General features: G+C 36.8%; 2 protein-coding genes and 1 long non-coding RNA gene across 3 annotated transcripts; all 3 read right to left on the bottom strand.

Moving 5' to 3' along the window:
- Nucleotides 1-10,147: 10,147 nt before the first annotated feature.
- LOC117786431 (probable G-protein coupled receptor Mth-like 8) lies at nt 10,148-12,999 on the bottom strand. Its single transcript, XM_034624692.1, has 6 exons — nt 12,284-12,999; nt 12,073-12,229; nt 11,177-11,368; nt 10,895-11,113; nt 10,463-10,823; nt 10,148-10,400 (listed from the first exon to the last, which is right to left on the bottom strand). Exons 1-6 carry the CDS (start codon nt 12,833-12,835, stop codon nt 10,355-10,357), a joined length of 1,527 nt encoding a protein of 508 aa, XP_034480583.1. The 5' UTR covers nt 12,836-12,999; the 3' UTR covers nt 10,148-10,354.
- Nucleotides 13,000-15,330: 2,331 nt separating this feature from the next.
- LOC117788524 (probable G-protein coupled receptor Mth-like 9) lies at nt 15,331-19,163 on the bottom strand (the record flags this gene model as incomplete). The annotated part of the gene is made up of 7 exons (XM_034627308.1): nt 15,331-15,596; nt 15,662-15,741; nt 15,808-16,011; nt 16,087-16,243; nt 18,051-18,284; nt 18,343-18,534; nt 18,587-19,163. Coding segments are annotated over 7 exons (1,479 nt in total), but the record flags the coding sequence as incomplete, so codon positions are not given.
- A 32-nt stretch (nt 19,164-19,195) lies between these two features.
- LOC117786433 lies at nt 19,196-19,820 on the bottom strand. Its single transcript, XR_004617629.1, has 2 exons — nt 19,723-19,820; nt 19,196-19,332 (listed from the first exon to the last, which is right to left on the bottom strand). It is a non-coding gene; the product is annotated as an uncharacterized LOC117786433 (long non-coding RNA).
- Nucleotides 19,821-20,213: the final 393 nt, after the last annotated feature.

The following is a 20,213-nucleotide window of genomic DNA, read 5'->3' as shown; positions in this document are numbered from 1 at the left end:
CGCCAAGCGTCGAGTATCGGCAATCAGTAATTAATGGCTTTGTCAGTCTGCACAACATGTGTATATCGGATAAATGTACATATATATATATATATATATATATATGTATATCGGTATATTCATACAGTCTCACTTCCCTGTAGAAAACCATTTAGTTACTTCTCACTTTCCACTTTTATATATACTTTCTATAGGGATCAGTAAGTTTCTGTACTTCCGTGTATTAATTTTTTAAGACAATACATCTTTAGCCCTTTAAATACTATTATAAGAATTGTTTGTGGATTAATTAATTATTAGCTTTTTCAAATAATAGGCCACTTCCATCATTAACAATGATTCAACTTTTAATCTTGTATTTTAAATTTTTAGGAATTTTCTGATTAAATTTAATTTTTTTATATGGTCTTGCATTTTGAATACTTTTTTTATGTTCTTATCTTAAGATTTTGTGTATTATTAATTTATTATTTTAATTATAAAAGCTTTTTTTAAAAGAAGAGCCATTTAAATCACTGACAATCTATTATCCATTATTATCGCTGTAATTTTAAATTCTTGGGAGTCCCCTGATTAAATAATTATGTTTTATATATTATTATAATTTTGATACTACTTTTTTTTATGTGTTGTCATTTTAAATTTTTGGATATTTGCTTAATATATTGTATATTTGAAAAATGTATGATAACTCGTGGTATAGATCTTCAAATAAAGGAGATCGAAATACATCATTGAAAGAAGTAAAAAGATTTCTTGGAAAGAGTATTGAAAAAAAAAAGAAGTTCGTTATAGAAAACTTTGACTGTATTTATATATTTACAAGCATATGTATATAATTTTTGATTCTTTGCATTTTGTCTGCGATCCTCTCGATCCGCACTGTTCTTTTGCCACGATCAAATGCTGGAATTTCGTTGATAGCGCCGCCAAACATCCTGTTGTTGTTGTTGTTGCTGTTGTTGTTGCTGTTGCTGATATGTTTGTGCCTTTTGTTGTTGTATTTCTCGTTGTCGTTTTTGTTGCCTCGATTGTGTCTTTGGTCTTTGGTTTGGCATTTTGCAAACGTCTGCACGTCTACATATCTGACTGTCATGAGGCACAGACTGCGACGGCGACGGCGACTGGGGCTGCAACTGGTGACTGGGGAGGGACTGTGAGGGCAGTGGGGGGGTTGGGTCTGAGAATGGGGGATTGGGATCGGGACTGGGTACACTTTGTGTACATGTGGACAGACACATTGGAGCATTTGCTTGCTATTTTTAATGTTGACACGTTTGAAGATCATTGACTCGCCTTGCAGACGGTCAATGTCCACTTTGCCCAGAAGACTGATCAACAGACATGGCAGGGATGGCGCGGGGATATCTGTATAGGAAACGGGAGTGGAAATGGAAATGAAAATGTGAACTATGCGCACAATGTGGTTTCGGTCTGCTGCTGGTGATGACAGGACAGCGAAGGAATCGAGGCTTTCGTGAGATCGTGTGCCAGAAGCTAAAACAATGCATTATGTGAGATCAATAGATCACGATCGTTTTAACAGATCAAGCAGATAAATGCAACTGTAGCATATATACAGACTAGACTATTAGAATGCATAGATCAGTTAAGTTTACATTTATATTAAATGATCATTTAACTAATCTTACCCTTGATCTTTCAGCTTAAGATCATAATTTGGTTGATTTGAAATCCTATTTATATTTGAACTCTATTACTACATTTTATTGAATAAAGATTAGCTACAAGATTAATTGACCACGATCGCTTAATCAGATCATACAGGTAAAATGTAACAAATCATACATACAGACTACAGATCATTTAGGCTTAATTTTCACTCAACTGATCGTGTGGATTTTAAATAATATTTTTCTGAATACATCACTCTTCTTTTTTTAATATTGATTTTTTTTCTTTTGAAAATTACTAGATTTAACTTAAATGTCCGTGAAATGATCATTCGACAGATCATTCATTATATTTTAATTGAAATATATCAAGGCATTTGATTAATTCTTTAAACAATTCTTAAGAAAGTTTGTGAATAAAATATAAAGCAAAATTGCTCATAAAGATCAAGAGAATCATCTTGGATTACTTCTAAATCAAATGATCATATAACCGATTCTCCAATTTTAGTCCACTGATATTTAAATTGAGGATCCATTTTAATATTTTTTCGCATCATTAAGAAATTGCAAATTAATAATTTTGACCGTAAATTCCCTCATCAAGATCAGTTACAAATGAAACGCGATCACTCCAATTAGCCAGGGTACTCTCATGTTCAGACTCAATCCCAGGCTGAGTTTCAGTTTGTGGACTCTTAATCTGTTTGGAGCACTTGAGAATCGTTCGTGGGGAGTTGGACTGACAGTGACATGATCCACAACGGCTGTCATAAATCTCACCTACCTCCGACTTGGCACTTGATGGGATTGTTCCCGGAATCGTTTGGTGGTTAACGCGGGCTTTCAGTTCTTTGGTTGCTCAGAGGCAACTCTTGGTGGTCAAAATGAACTCGAGTAAAAAGTGCAAATCACTTCATTAATGCATTGCATATTGCGACTCTGACTGTGACTGTGACTCCCCTACATCCGTGGTTGTCTGCCCCATGTTGCGAGTTCGTCTCCGAGTTGCAACTTTGTTGCGCAAGGCTTCATTTGGTGTGGTACAAGTACGAGACTGCACATTATTTGGCTTAATGGATGCGCAGCAACAACAACAATAACTGAAGCAACAGCACAGACAACAACAACAGCAACAACAACAATAAAAACGTTGCCTCTTTAGCGTTGACCCGCAAGAAGTTCGACAGCAAAAAGGCTGAAAAAAAATGTCTTTGTCGTCGTCGTCGAGACGCGTCGTCGGCGTCTTCTTCATTCTCAGATGTGTTCAGATATGCGCTGCAACAATGTTGCATGGGAATGTGGCAAGCTGAACCACAATAACAACAGCAACCACAACAACAAAGCAACAAAGAAGTCAAGTTACTTTTGCCATATCAGGCATTTGAGTATTTTAATTGAGTGCTAGTTATTCACTCGCCAATCTGACCGTTAGATCCCAATCGTAATCGGAATCGAAATCGATATTAAAATTTTGAATCTCTCAATCGATTGGGCCATCTTATGGGGCAGCTTGTTGGCCCAGTTAGTGCCATTTGTGTGTAAGTTTAATTGCTCTCGCATATAATTTCTACGGTTAAAACGATTATCGCACGTTGTCATAGAAAGCAAAACGAAAGCAACAAAATAACAACAAAGAGACCCCACAAAAAAGACAAACCAACAAAATCAAAAACCAAAAACCAAAAGCAACGGCCACGAAAATTGTGTTAAGTATTTACACGCGCGTTGGCCATAAATGACAGCTATGAGTTGAAGGCTAAAACAGTTGCCCTACAATGAAACAGATATAGACGATCCATAAACACATCTATCAAATAATTAAATAATAACTTTAGTATTCTTAATGAGTTTTCGGTAATAACGATTATTTGAACTGATCTCATTTAAGCTTATATATATATACGTGTTTATAAACTGAAATAGATCCATGAACAGAACTGTCAATCATTTAATTTTCATCATTTAATTAAAATATATAGCTTAAAATTTTTAATGCATTTAGGTAATATCCCAAGCTGATCTTTAAGGAAGATCTGGCATTTATTATTAAGAGAACAATAGGATATGAACTTGTAATAGAAAAAAAAATGTAGGAGAACAATTTCATTTATTGATAACACAACTAATCTTTTATAATCGTATAATTAATTGAAATAAAAAGTTTAAAATTTATTGCAACTAATAAATCTCCCAAGATGATCTTTAAGGAAGATCTGTCAATTATTATTGAAAAGTATGCGATATGAATTAATATTTAATGTAATAGAAAAATAATATATTATCTATCTTATTTATGGATAGCTTGAAATAGATTCATAAGAAGAACAGTCAATCATCATTTAAAAAAATTATCGATAGTAAGTACGATCCTATAATTAATTGAAATAGCAAGTCTAAAATTTTTTATGAATTAATTGATCTCCCAAGCTGATCTTTAAGGAAGATCTGCCAATTATTACTGAAAGAACTTAAAGATATAAACTGATCTTTAATGCGATATAAGAAATTATATAAGAACAATCTTCTTAATAGATTAATTTTATTGAATAAACTGTATAGATATTAAATCAATTTTGTGTGACACTTAACTAATACAGAGCCTAGCCTCATATTATCTGGAATTATTATTATTAACTGTATTAATTATCGACAATTATAAATCAAATTGTTAAATGAAGAATATAAAATCCGTTCTTTACTTTTCATTCCGTCTGACGAAAACCGTTTCGGTTAGGGCATTCCACAAACCATATTCCAGATGAATTCTCTTAGAAAGCGCAACTGGCGAGAGAGTTAGAGTTTGAGCTTAAAACTTCATAGCATAAGTTTGACAAATGAAACATTTAAGCAAGGCACGAAATAAATCTCAAGAGTCACATACAAAAAAGTAACAACAAGAGCAGTGAGAAAACAAACATACAAAAATAACAACAACATCCAAAAACGACAACAAATAATAAGCAACGAAATGAGAAATAAAATAAAAAATAAAGAAAAAGAAAAGAAAAGCAGAGTCATATATAAATTTCATGATTATTACTGTAAGGTGTCATTGAAGGTGAGAAATGGGAGCACACGCGTGTGCCCCCTACCCAAACCCCAACCCCCAACCCTCAACCTAAGCCCAAACTCCAAACTCCAAAACCAAAAACCCAAAGACAAACACAAACACAAAAACCGAAACCCAAACACAAATAAAAAAAAATGAAAAAAATGAACCCGAACCACAAAAGCCGAAGCAAAAGACGAAACCACTTGGGTTGTCAGTTGGTAAAAAATACGAGTAACAAACAATCCGAAAGAGCGACATGTGTAAAAGTGAATAGTGTTTGTATACCCTGTAAAATTCACATACTGGGTAGTGGGTAGTGATAAAGCTACGATCAATTTATGCATACTAATCCAAAAAACTAGATTTTGCATTTAGAAAAAATGCAGTCTTGATGATGAAATGTACTTTCAAATTATTATTTAAACTTTAATCAAAAGTCGGGCTTAAGAAAATGCTAATATTCAGGAGTGTTCCAGAAATCTCTAGAGATTTTGAATAGAAATGAAACCGTTCGAAATGTTGGTGTTTCTTAATCTTTTCAAACAATTTTTAATGTATTTTGAATCAATTTTAAAGATATTTTAGTTCAATTTAATAAATATTTAATTTTGTCAAATATCTTAAAATACTTTTGGACTTTTGAAAGCAATGCTTTCTTTTTTTCGGGACACCAACAATTGCTTTTGGGTTTCTTTTGCGCTGATATAAGATTGTAGAACACACCTGATTATGTTAATTCAAGGCTTTTTATAATGCTGAAAATATAAGTTCACAAAGCGTTTGCTGGGAAATTACACTTTAAAATTGTAAGATATGTTAATCTTTATTTTGATAATTTTAAGAAATTAATGTGTTAAAAGGTATCTTAATGTATGTTATTTATTTAAGAATAGTGCATTGGGAACCAGCTGATTACGTGCTGTGGATCGTGTAGCTGCTATGCGTTAATTAATATTTTTTGGCTGTACATCAAGTATTTCCCCGTCGAGTTCAATCAATTCCCTGTTCCACAGTCAAAGCAACATTTTGTTTGCTCACGAAGCGTTGTTGGAGCAGCGTTTTCATGAATGAATTTATGATGGCCCAATGGGTCCCCGTCCTCCTCCCCGTCCTCCCCCTCTTCCCCTCTTGGGGCTGTTACTTGCCTCTCCATTGAGGCTCTTTGTTTTTTGACTTATTATCAAACACGTAGACACACACACTTACACACTCTTACACCTCTTGGCTTATTTGTTGTTTAATTTTCTCGCTCCACGTTCCACACTTGGGTAAGCTTTCTTGCTGTTGTTGTTGTTGTTGGTGCTGTTGTCATTATTCATAAATTATAAAAAAAAGTTATATAGAATTCTGGTCAATTGCTCGTTGAACATTTTATGAACATAAATTATTCGAGTTGTAAATTTTTCGAAATGTTTAATTATAAATAATTTATTGCATTTGATTTGGGCTGCGTGCTTCGCATATTTGATCAGCAGTTGAAAACTTTATTCGTCCCATTTCTAAACAAGTCATTAGCCATAGATGTGACCGGAAATGGGCCAAGTTAAAAACAAAAAAAAAAAGAATACAAAACTTAACTTGACAATTGACAGTTTCCCACGATGTGAAATCGAGCGGAATATTAACTAAATGCAATAACATTATCAGCGATCCGATGTACCAAAAAACGAAAACATATCACAGTAGACTAGACTGGTCTAGTTTAGGGGTTATTCCGATACAATGGCATGTTTTCTAGTCTATCTTAGATATATAGTGAGTTTCAAATCTGAATTTATTGCCTCGATTGCAATTAAAATATTCGAAATATGATGAGAGAATTCATATGTAAAACTATTTCTATCAAATGTAGGTGTGTTCTACAAATCTCTTACAGCGCTAAAGCAACCCAAAAGCAATTGTTGGTGTTTTTGAGAACAAGAAACCATTGCCATCGAATGTCTAAAATTCTTGACAGTTTTGACAAAATTAAATATTTATTAATATTGAAATTAAATATCTTTAAATTGAAACAAAAACGCATCCAAAAAATAAGTTCGAAAATTTTAAAACTCTAACATTTCAGGAACACCAACATTTCAAACTGATGTTTTTAAAACATTTTTATTCAAAATCTCTAAAGACAAGCCTCGCTTGGTGTTAAAGCAAGGGCGTGGGCAGGGGGGCAAGGTGGGGCACTTTCCCCCCTCTACACTCCGACTAACAAAATTTTAACTTCCAAAATCCATTGAGATTGGTATTACATCACATAAAATAACAAAATAAAATTGACACTCTGGATCTTTTATTGATTGAAAGTTGTCAAGTATGAATTAAAACAATGGTACTATTCACGAAATTATATGGAATAATTTTAACATATATAAAGTTTAAAATGACTACAAAGACTAATTTAACTACGAAGCTATATTGCTCATGGGAATGTGTGTTCTAAAAATCTCCAAAAGTAACCCAAAAGGTGGTGTTTCTGAAAGTATGCAAGCAATGCTTTATTATAACAAAAATATCTTCTCCGAGTGCATAGTTTGGATCATCGCCTGCTTTCAAATTTGCAAAGTGATCCCTTCCATATAGGTCCTGCTTGCAGTGTTCTCAGCACTCCTGGTCGTACCACGAATTCCTTGTAGGGACACACTGAAATCCAGTCACTTCTTTCGGAGAAGCTTGAACGAAGTGAGTGGTGTCTTCAAGTGCAAACATAATACTTAGAGCAAATGAAATTGCAAATGTAACTCCCTCGAAAAACTAACTACTCGTATAACAGTAACTATAACTATGGCTGTAATTGTAAGTGTAACAATAACTGTAAAGACTTTAATTACACATTTTTGTGTTCAAATTTTTTAGATGCGCTCCCTCAACAAAAATTATCCATAGAAAGCATTCGATTCAATGCAATTTCGATTCCCAAGTTGACAAAATGGACAAATGGAAGAAAAAGAGTAGAGACAAACAAAATGGGAATTCCCAATCAAAGCAAGGTGGGCGTGGTTAAGGCATTGGCCAAGGAGATAGCTGGCCATTAAATGGCTTGTCTAATATCCTTTAACTGCCAGGCAAGCCATTAAAAAGCATAAAGTCATTTAGTAATTAATTTTCATGTTCTGTCGACTGGCACATGGAGAAGCACATGGAGAAGCTCTCGGGGAAGCTACAAGGCAGGTGCTGCTCCCTCAGCTAAAACGGGGCGCGGTCTCCCCAAGCAACTATATACGTGTGTGTGTGTGAGTAACCGATAGCGATATTAAACCAGCACACACACACACACTCACACACAGACTTGCACGCATTTCTGATATGCATCTATGAGTAGCTGCTGCTCCTGTGCCTGCCTTTCAAACTGTAGAACAACATTTTGCAGCAGCCTCCACAACTCCACAGTACACACACACACACACACACACGCAGAGTGTGTGTGTGCACTTTGAAAAACGCGCCAAACATGTCCTACCTCGCATGAATTTCCAGTGCGCACGTCAGGATACAAAATGCCGATGCCGATGCCGCTGCCGCTGTCGCTGCGTCGCTCGCTGCTGCAGTCGCAGTCGGCGTCACCATTTGCTGCCTTTGGTCCGAATGCAGCGGCAAAAATGATGCCGCCTTTTCCAGCTTCCAATACTACAAATTTTTACTACGTTTTATCGATCCAAATGTGCATGCTGTGTGTGTGTGTGTGTGTGTGTGTGTATGCTGTGTGTGTGTGTGTGTGGATTGTGGATACACAACGCAGCTGGCAAAGGAGCAAGAGAAGCTGCTGTATGCCCAGCCAAAAGAGCAGAGCACACGAAATGAAGCACGAAGTTGCAATGGGAGCCGAAAGCCGAACTGAGCTGAGTTGTAGAAGGTGTGTGTGGGAGAGAGGTGAGTTACAAGCAGAGAGTGAGGTGTAATGAGAGTAAGGTGGGGAAGAGAGGGAGTCTGGTTAGTTAGCGAGGCCGAGGGCGAGGCAACATCAAAAGAGCACCACCGCAGCAGCAGAGAGAGAGAGAGAGAGAGGGAGCAAGAGTGAGAGCGGGAGCAAGAGTGAGAGCGGGCGCGGGAGATGGTTAGCTGGCGCTCTCGTTTCACTTTCCACTTGATTCCTTGCGCTTGACAGCCAAACAGAGCGACAGTGGGTGGCTGATTGAAGGGGTGGAGGGGTAGGGGGAGGGGGGTGAACCTGCTGCCTCCGCTGCTGCGTGCGCTGCTGCTGTCGCTGCTGCAGGATGCAGCAGGATGCATGTGGCAGGGCTGCTGTAGCAATCTCTGTGCTTGGCATTCCCTTGCGGCAGCCTAACTCTCTCTCTCTCTCTCTCTCTCTCTTTCTTTTTCTTTCTCAGTGTCTCTCTTTCTCTCTCGCTCGCACTCGGCGGCCATTGACCTCTGATGTCAAACAAAATCGGCGTGCACTTATTATATGCTGCAGTGATAGTGACCAAGGGAAAGGGAAAGGCAGCTGCTAGGGGTGTGGGGAAGGGGACGGGGTTGGGGCGGGTGCGGATTGGGGTTGATAGTTGGTAGTTGGGTTTCAAACACTCGGCCACGGTCCACGGGCAACACAAACTCTCATGCAACTTTAGTGGCAACTTCAACTCGTAGTTGAAAAACGATGCTAGCCCTGAGTTTGCTACCCCCTCTGAGAGGGGTAGGGTAACTCGGCTCTCGAGCTAGTTGCTCTGGCCAGCGGCAGTTTGCTTTTGTTGTGTAAATTACGTTATGTATTGTGTATACTTTTTGGGTTTTGGGCTGCTCGGGATGCTAAACTCGATACGAATGAGCCCTGGCTACAAATTTGTTGTATTTGTTTTTGGGGGTTGCGCCACAAAATGCCGTGCCGTCTGACCGTCCCGGAACACTTTAAACATGCTTAATTTATCCAGCACTGATTCTGTTATCCTGTTGAAATCTGTTGCATGTATATCACGACATTCCACGGTTGAAATTCCGTTTAAGTTAAACTAATTGATTATTTCTAGAGTTTTGACTTTCTCCAAAACCATTACGTATACGTAATTTATTTAAATATGTGCAATAAAAGTTATTCTGACTTATTTTATTATTACAGCTGTAGATTGCAATTATGTTACTAAAGATTTTTTGTGAGTAGATCTAATTGTTTATTTCTAGATTTTTTGACTTTCTCTAATGTTATTACGCATTTTATTACGCATATTAGCTATAGATTGCAATATTATTAATATTATTTGTAATATTATTCATTAGTTATTATTTAGAATTAATTTAAAGTTTAAATAATCTTTCGAAATAGTCAAACTCCTAGTATCTTTCTTTCTTTTTTCCTGTAATTACAAATTTCTTTTGTTACATATACTTTCAAGCCTGTTAAACATTCTCAATTAAACATAAAATTCTTCAATCATTTTCTTACTTTTCATTATATTTATATTTAAATTATAAGTATTTTATTATCAATTGTCAACATTAAATTTCTGAAATTAGAATCATTTCATATTGTCCGTTAATTTCTAAAAAATAAAGCTTTTATCACTGTACGAACCGAAGAGAAAGCTGATTTTGGGTTCGTGTCTTTGCTGATGCGCATTTGTTGGCTGCTGTTGAATGGTGTGTGACACGACTAAGAGACTTACAGTGACTCTTAAACTGTTCAGTAACAACAAAACTTCACCAACATGTTGACAGTACAGTTGTTGAATTATAAAAATCATTAATATATGTACATTGGTACAGAGTTGTCCACGGTATCCTCATCACTTTGAGATAGAAGAGATCAAATATTATAGCAGGGAACTCTATTGAAAAGTTTTGAGCTTACTTATTCTCCATGCGGCGCAAGAAGTTTTGAATTTGTTGATTTTTGCCGATGAGGGCGTAGAGTGCGGCAAATCCGTGAAAAGCCGTGCACAGGCATACGGCATAGTTCAAATGGGATTTCTCACCTCGATAATAGTTAAAGGCAAAGGAGCAGACGAAGACGAACCAGATGAGTGCCGTGTAGCTGAAGAACTTCCAAAATGACTCCAGACGGTTCCTTTCCAAGTAGTCAAAGCTCTTTTCCGAATCGATATAGGGTTCTTCACTGATCCTAATCAGAGTAAGAATATAAAAAAATGTGCTGATCGCACAGGCTATAAAAATCGGGGCAAAGAAATAGGCCATCACAGTCCAATTACGAGCTAAAAAATATGAAAAAAACACATTTATATGAGAGGTAATAAACGTAGATACTACGAGTATGATCACTTACGATCGAACCAACAGGTGTCTCCTCCAAAGACCAATTTAGCTCCGTGATAGCTGAAACCCACAAAGAAAGACCAACCGATTGCGATCAGGACAATTGGTCCGAGGATCAGCCAGAACATCAACTTGGTAAGGACAACTCCATTAAAGCTCAGATACAATTTGAACGAAATAAAGCTCAGTATATAGAAGGATAACACCAAAAAGAGCAACGTGAAGCTGGCTAAAGATCAAAGATCAATCAATTACCGATCAATTCTCTAAAAAATAGTGAAAATTTACTTACGTAGAATGCGACAGGCGACTGTTGACAGATTTGCGGGATCGTGCAATGTGAGGTGTGCCAACATCGCATAGCCAAAGATAACACAGAACGTATAGGCCTTGATCGCAACGCCATAGAAACTATTGCGCATATCCGAGCACATCAAATGCACCACCAGCACTATTAACATCGAAATAATGCAGATCAGCAGACCTGAAAAGATCAATTAAAGGCAGAGAATGAGGTATATGGAATAAAGTCTTGATAACCCGATAAATCTATTAAGATAATTGAAATTTCTAGGTTTGTTTTCACATACAATTTAGACTCCTGATAACAAAGATCACTTTCTTAAATCACGGAATTCGCCAAAGAAAAATTCATAAAAACAGAAATAAACAAAAATATGTGTTTTAACAATTCACATGCTTTCCCTATAATTTTTTTATGATCTTTTGCTTTATGACGCATTTCTTGGGCAAAACTTATTAAAATTAAGATAAAGATTTTTGTTGGACAACTAATTTTTTATCAGTGTGTTTCCTAGGGGAAAAGTTCTACTACTGCTCACCTATTAATATATTTTTATCATATATTTAACTCAATATATTATTGCAACTTTCACTACCGAAATCTTTTTCATGAATTTTAAAGATTATCCTTTAAAACTGACTTGATTTTTTATATATTTCTTCAAATGCCAAATCTACTTAAATATAAAATGTATATGCAGATTTCAATGGCAATCCATAAACTTTGATGATAATGGATTGATCGCTACGCATGAGAATTTACACAATTATTTATAATGGCAATCTGTGTCTATTTTTGGTCTTTCAATTATTCGCACATTCCCCAATAATTATAATCAAAAAAGTGGCAATTAAGTGTTGGATCTATGAGATCTACAGACTTACATATAGCATAAGTCCATTCGCGTACGCCGAGCACAAAGTGTAGTTTCTCGGGGGCACAGGCTAAGGGTTGCCAGCTCCAGGTACTCTTCCCAATTAGCAGGGGGGTAAAGCAATAATGCTTGGTGAACAGATGCTCTCGATGGATGATGGAGCCGTTCTAAAGGAAAAAAAAGAGTACACAAGTGACCTAGCATATCAACTATAGAATTACCTCGTACAGTGTCCAGTGTAGATACTCCGCGTCCTTTGTGACAGCTCTCATATGATCACAGGGTGACTCCACATGGACACTGAACCAAGACTTCAGCTCCTGCTGAACTTGAGTGCCATTGTGTAGCTCCATGGTCATGTGACTGTGTCCAGGAGCATTCGGATGATCCTCACAGCGACGTCTCTCGAGATGATATAGCTTTCCCGAGGGACAACAGAACCGCACACAGGGACGCAGTCGGCAGATGCAGGCACGAAGATGTCGATTAGCTGGAATCCTGATGCCATTCTCGATCACAAAGTCATAGGGTGTCACCAGTTCCTTGGGTATGACCGTCCAGTTGTGGATATAGGAACCATTCAAAGTACTTCCCATGCTGTAGCTGCCCGTTATGTTGACCGTATCGATAAAGGCGCACGGATAGCGACCTTCCTCATGGTGGCTGCCACACGTGCCACGCTGACTCACAAGCCACAATAAGCCAAACACTAAATGCCACAACTGCGTCGTGGTTGAAAACATACTCGCACTCGTTTTTGCCGCCTTTCGCATTCACCTCAAATGTTTATGTTAAGCTTTATGGTGTTTATTTAAAATAATCGAATATAAAATATTCACGAAAATAATCCTCAGGCACTGTCAATGACGTTGAATTTCAAACAATTTGGAAAATGTGCTAGGAAGTGTGGCAACTTAGAATCAGATCATCCGCACCTGACAAAGGTTCAACTTGAACTGCTCAAAATCCAAATCAAATGCAATAAAATCGAAAGAAATGGAACGTCTGGCCAGACACACACCCACAACACTATGTTAATGTTGTTGTTGTTATCGCCGGCGATTTGTTTACAACAACATTGGGCAATAAGCAAACTGAAACTGAGCATACAACATCAACAACAGGCACAGATCATTATGAACTTAGGATTACTCTACAACTTAAGATAAAAGTATCGGAAAAACTTTTGAGTAACGTTATTTTGTTAAGCGACTAAGTGAGTTCTAGTCACTGATATAATCCAGAGTCAATATTTTATCTATCATCTTAATTAAGTTATTTTTAGTATTTGATATTATTTATAATTTATTAAATCTTTCAACTAATTCCTAATTAAAAGTTCATTTTATGTCAGATTAATAAAGCTAAAAACGCCTTTTGTACTCAATTATAGGATTCCATAATAAAATTATGAGACTCATTTTATTAATCTCTAACTATTTCTAATTCTAAAATATCTCACATAAAATTTATCTGCACCTTATATTTTCTAATAGTTGTTGTTATAATATTCCTACCGGAAGATCTTTCTATATTTTTCATAAGTGTACTTATACTCATTACTAATACTAATATCAATTGATCTGATCTGATCTGTTTTCCCCAATCCATGCAACATAGTTGTCATTTAAAATGTCCAAATATTCATATTTTTGCACTTTAAAAATGTCATCCTTTCAGATTTAAAGCTAAAATTAATATTAAGCTTACTATAATTTATATATTGTTGTAAATCCAATTTACCAATTTTATTCACATTTGCTTTGGTCAAATTAACTTAACGCACTTATCCTACATACTACTCTTTTGAACAATTGGGCTTATATAGCGTGTTCACAATTCGCATAGGACCATCTATTCAGAGAGAGTGTAAAAGTGTGCTGGAGAATCATAATAAGATACAGACCGTGTAGTTGTGAGGTCGTCAATTGGACAAAAAGAGGACGGACAGTTGTTTGTTGGTAATTGCGTCATTAACAGCACATTTGTTGCGTGCCACTTGACTTTTGACTTGCCTCTTCCGTTGACCAGGCTAGCCAGCTCCCACCTGCCTTTGATTATTGTTTAGCTTTCATTTATGTCCTTTAACTTGGACAGTGGTCATTTGTGAGGTTTACTTATGTATTGGGGGCTCGTCACCTGTTTGCGAATCGAGACTTTGTTCGGGGAAAATAACACACGGCCTAACGGGGTCTGTTTGCGGTTGATTATCGCCTTATAAAAGTAAAGGGTTGGTATTAAAGGAAAAGCAAATGTGTTTTTTCAGCCAAGTGTGTTCACTTAAAAGATGGAAGACTGTTGTCAAATTTTCAAGATGCAAGGAAAAAGAAACCTCTTTAAGAGGTAAAAGTCTAGTGCCGAAAGTCTTTTCGAACTATATTGAGTTTAATGCGTAAGTGATTGGGAGTAGAAAAAAATTTTGGTATTCGGCACATTTTCTTTTATTATAAGTTAAGGTATGTGAAAGAATTAAGAAAATAAGTGTGAAAAGAAAGTTAATCTGTTTGTACTTTATAGGATTATCAGATATGTCTTTCTCTGCTTTTTTGTCGGCCAAAGACTAACAAATATACTTAGTTGTAAGTAAATATAACAAATTTTACAGATTAAGTAAATTGGGCTTATTATTCAAAGTATGAACTAATCATTCAGCACTGTAAATTGCTTACAAATGCATCGAGCTCAATGGAAACTGTCTAAATAAAACTAGTCGGAAAGGCTATAGTCGAGATCCCGACCATAGGATACCCGTTACTTACCTCAATATACGTAAAAGTACTTTAAAGAAATTACTTGTTTTGCCCTGAAAACTTTAATTCGCCATAACTGCCGTTCTACTTGTCCGGTCTTGATGCGATTCAGTGGGATGATATATAATACTAATAGATAACGTTAATTACCACAAAATACGTATTATTTTAAAAACTGTGGGTGTGGTGGTTTTTTGGCGATTTACGGGGCGGAGGGGGGCGTGGCTTAAATTTGAAACAAACTTGATCTGCGTGGGGTATAAAGAAATCTGTGGGTGAAAGTTTGGTATCTCTATCTCTTAAAGTCTCTGAGATCTAGGCGCTCACACGCACGGACAAACGGACAGACAGACAGACGGACAGACACACATCGACTATATACTTGATAGTGTCGGAGATGCCTCCTTCTCCCTGTTACGTGCATTCCAACGAACACAATATACCCTTTTACTTATGTTTTAAGTAACGGGTATAAAGACATATAGTATTCTTTTAATTTACATTAATTAAACATTTTATAGTTTCGTATGTGTTTATTCTTATTTTACGTGGAATTCATGTTAAAGACGGAACTTAAGGAATAATTTCGAGAAAGAAATGGATGTTTAATTATTAAACAAGTATGTACCATAGAATAACAAGTCTTAATATTGCTTATATTGAATAATAATTGCAAGCTTCCAGCATGAATCGAAGGTGATTCATCTAAAGTGAATACCAGAGTTCAGATTGAGGCAGTTGTTTGTCATTTAAAGTGATGTGACTGTTGGTCTATATGGTGAATCTATAATTAAATAATTTAAAATACAATTATCTCAAGATCTAAAGTTTTTAATTAGGTTTTCTCACCTGGTGATTTAAGATCTCCCTTTTCATCGAATTTATAAACACGTGCATTTATAATGCTCAGATCAGTCTGACTTGATTCGCTGAAAATGGTTATTTAAATTATTCAGATTAGTTAAAGTAATCAAAAGAATAAACAGAATACTTACACATTGATGGACCACCAGGTCTTCACGTGCATATTCCTGCCCAGAAGGAGAATAAAACCAGCTATGGCCAGGCCCAGAATGCAAATACCACTCCAGAAGTCTATTATAAAGAAATGCTCCCGAACACGTGCCAAAATATAGACGATCATCTCACGCACCCAAACGGAAAACACGCCCACTAAATATCCAGTGAAGGCATAGAAGCTAAAGAGGGAAGAAGTGGGAAAGTGTTGAGATTAAAGTTTGAACCGATCACTTGAATCATTTGAAAAAACTTACTGAATCTTCATGATGCGCAGTTGAGTGCCCAGAACATATATTGTGTCTTCTGGCAACTCGAAGATGGCGAAGTACGCCTTGATACAGCAGCAAATGCTGAAGATCAGCAGGAGAAGAATGGGAACGTAATAATAGATCAGTAAGCCCCAAAGACGTACTGAAAAAAGAATAAAAGTTGATGAAGCTAAAACAGAACTCAGGGGATGATTAAAGCATTGGAAATTATGTCATAGATCACAGTATCAGCAATGATATAAAGATCCACAAATTTTAAGAATAATTAAAAAATAATTTTTTTTTAGTGGTCCGAACCAACTTTGGACAGGATATATAAAACCAAGTCATATGCTTATTGTATCAGTTTGCTTAAGATATCTCTTTAAACAAAAAAGTTTTTCATACTAAAAATTGATTTTCGACCGATTGTTCCTATGGGCGCTATATGATATAGTGGTCCGATTCAATAAAGAAACAAACTTGACCTGCCTGCAATATTAAGGAATCTACATACCAAATTTGGTGTCATTAGCTTTTAAATTGTTCTTATAATTTGGATATGAAATTTTTTTTTGCGATTTGTGGGCGATAAAGGGGGCGTGGCCGAATTTTGAAACAAACTTGATCTGCTTGCAATATAGAGGAACCTACATACCAAGTTTGGTGTCTCTATCTCTTATAGTCTCTGAGATCTAGGCGCTCATACAGACGGGCAGACAGACGGACACACATTGCTATATCGACTCGGCTATTGCTGCTGATCAGGAATATATATACTTTATAGGGCCTGCCACGCTTCCTTCTTCCTGTTACGCACATATTCGTTAAAACAAACCCAATAGACCCCTGTACTTTTTTTAAGTACGGGGTCTTAATATTAAAATTAATTCTATGATTCGATGCTATTATGTGCAATTATAAAATTAGCACTAAAAAAACAAAACAATCAATGCAAGCATTTTTAAACAAAATGGATACAAAAATCTTTTCAATAAGCTTTCAATCAGAGGTGTTACAGAAATATGTACCAACCATTATGTATGGTCTTTTATTTGAAATTCGATTTTCAAAAGTAGAAGGTAAAACATTAAATGCAAACGCAATTTGATTATAACAACCCATAAAAATACTTAAGTTTGATAAAATATACGGGTTAGACTCGTTCCGATAAGTAAACGAAAATAGTTTATGAATATTTATAAGGGAAAATAATTCATACGAATCTTTTTACAAGCTAACTTGATTTCCATAGCATATAATAATAAAAACCTACAGTTCAATTTCCTCAAAAGCTAAATACACCGTTAGTCAACAAAGTGACAAAATGAAAATTCAAATATTTTTTCTTTTTTCGTAAATAGTGAATGTTCAATAAATATTCAGGCTGTTCTGGTTCTACCTTTCGATAAAATGTAACTTGTTTTAATTGAATTTGAAAACATTTGTGAATTTAGGCTGGATAAAGTTTTTTTTTTATCGGATTTCAAAAACTGTAATTTTTTTCGTTGTATTTGGGCTAAACATTTTAAAATTGTATTTTATCACTTTGTTGGACTTAAATTCACCAACTCAAAGTCAAGAACAGTTTAAAAATTTTCACTTCCGACAAATTTTGTCGAAAGTAAATCCGGAACAGCCCTGATTGCCTTTATTTATTGAATCTTTTCCAAGGGAGACTTACAATAAGTTTATCAAATCTTATATTTAAAGGCTGTTTAAAGTGAAAAAATATAATTGTTATTGTTCATTATTTTTCGACAATAAAATTATAATAATTTCAAAATTCTTTTTACCTAGCCGCATAAAAAAAGTGCAATAATAAAAATAAAAAATTATCGTACGAGGAGGAACAGGACCATAGGTCACAGTATCAAGGCGAGTTAGGATTGTGGGCGAAAAATGTTGATCACCCCATTAAATAAACTACAGTGTACGAGTAGATCATAGTCTTGAGAAGAATAACAAACCATCGAACCAGCAGTAGTCCTCGCCAATGCCTGGCTTATAGTGTTTGGGTAGATTTGAGTCCTGGGCAAAGGAGACCAGAAACCGCAACGCGATCACTAAGACTAAAGCTGCAAAGTAGCACAAAGTGCGCACCCAATTTCGTATGGGTTTCTGTCGGAACTTGAGCAGGAAGTCAAGACTGCAGATGGCCAGATAGACAAAGGAGAGCACAATGAAGAAGTAGGCTAGAAAACCTGAAAAAATATACGGAATCATTGGAAAGAACCGATATAACTATTGAGATATACTCACCAATATTGCGACAGGCCTCGTGGGATAGATTCATGGGATTCTTGAGGGTCAGATAGACGAGGAGGGAATATCCAGCGATCAGCGAGAGCAGATAGTAAATGATCAATTGGCCATAATGACTCTTGCGTGCCTCATTAATTGAACTCAGCAATGACAGTATAAAGATGTTGATTATTATTGCTATGATGCTGCCTGCAAAGTAAGAGTTTAGCTAAGGATAAAGTCTGGCTAGGATTTGGCTTACAGATGGCATAGATCCAGACGCGATAACCACGCTGAAAGCGTTCACAATTGAGGGGAGTCAACGTCCAGACCTTATTATTCTCCAGGGCCGTGAAACAATATTCATCGGTGCTCCAGAGTCGACCATCCCTTAGGAGCGATCCATTCGCAAAGAGATCCCATTGCCAGAAGGAGTCGTGTTTCTTGTCCACAAACTTATTTCGACAACCGAATTCCGTGCGCACCACAAAATGATCGCTAATCTTCACCTGATCCACACTGCGATTGCTGTTGGTCAACTCAATGTGTGTGGTTTGTCTTTCAGGCACCGTTTTCGTGCAGTTCCCATTCTCCGGACTGAAGACTTGACCGGAGGGACAGCATAGGGTAATGCAGGGTCTCAAGAGACAGACACAACCCCGAAGATGTTTCGGTGCACGATATTCCACACCATCGATCACCTTGAAATTGTACTCGGCCATCAGATGGGTAGGCACGACCACGCCCCCAAACGAATAGGCGCCATCTTTAAGGCGCAGACCGTCTGTAATGTTAACGGTATCTGCATAGGCGCAGGGATATTTATCAGCCCTGGTTGTAGTACTTGTTGTTGTTGCTACTGTTGTATTTGTTGTTGCCGCCGAGGCTGTGTTAATGGTGAGCATGATTATTCCCACAAGCGTCGCCCACATTTTGTTTGTTTCTTTTTGATCTTTTGCTAATTGCACAATTAAACACGCTGTGGTTGTGAATTGCTGGAAATGGAGGCTGAGGGGAGTGGCAAGGTGTGGTAATTGTTATGGCTCAAATCTTAATTCTGCACGCGTCTGACGTCACAGTTTAAGGCGTCGCTGTCGCTGTCGCAGTCGACGTCAACGTTAATAAAATAAATAAACACTCGCGATCGTTTTTGGATGCTCACAGTTTTTGGCCTTTACGAGACGTACACACACACACACACTCAAACGACACACGCACAGTCACCGCAAACAAAAAGACAAATAACAACAACTAAATGAATTGACAGCAACAATGCGACGCTGACGCAGACGTTGACGCAGACGCATGCGGCGACGTCTAAAAACGGCTATGATTGCGACAACAACAGAACGTGTTGTGTGAGAGAGAGAGAGAGAGAGGGGGAGCGAGGAAACGAACTTTGATGCGTTGTTGGCTTTCTCGCGTTTAACAACCGGCAAACCGTCAACGCTCCATGCCGGCCAAGAATAAAAAACAGACTAACTGATTAGCCAGTCTGTCAGCAAAAGCAAAGCCCAAGCGACAGCAACAGAAACAACTACAGCAACAGCGACAGCTACAGAAACAGAAACAGAGCCAGAAACAGAACCAGCCCTAGACTCACACACACTCACATGAATTTCACACACACACAGGCACATTAATCCAATAGCCCAGCCGATTTGGTTTGTGCTTCGAATTGGAATCTTAGCCGTTGAAAATTCATTCCTGTTGTTGTTGTTGGTAGCTAAAAAACAATAACAGTGAGAATAATGTAAGAACAGCAACAAAGAGCTCAGCTGGCTTTTAAAAACTTTAAGTTGTATGCGCAGTTTAGAGCTTTTATGTTAAGCATACTTACAGCCAGTGACAGCACCAAAATGGTTGTTGTATTCGCTAACATGTTCACA

This window comes from Drosophila innubila (assembly GCF_004354385.1).
Source record: "Drosophila innubila isolate TH190305 chromosome 3L unlocalized genomic scaffold, UK_Dinn_1.0 0_D_3L, whole genome shotgun sequence".
Classification (NCBI taxonomy): Eukaryota; Metazoa; Arthropoda; class Insecta; order Diptera; family Drosophilidae; genus Drosophila; species Drosophila innubila.
Note: the sequence above shows the minus strand (reverse complement) of the source record. Positions and strands in the feature narration are given on the sequence as shown.

Bases quoted from the DNA above. Each gene is read 5' to 3' on its own strand.
- LOC117786431 (XM_034624692.1), bottom strand. From the start codon at position 12,835: ATGCGAAAGGCGGCAAAAACGAGTGCGAGTATGTTTTCAACCACGACG. The intron at 11,369-12,072 runs GTAAGTCTGTAG...TGATCTTTTCAG, and splicing joins CGAATGGACTTATGCTATAT to GTCTGCTGATCTGCATTATT. The intron at 10,824-10,894 runs GTAAGTGATCAT...CATATTTTTTAG, and splicing joins AGACACCTGTTGGTTCGATC to CTCGTAATTGGACTGTGATG.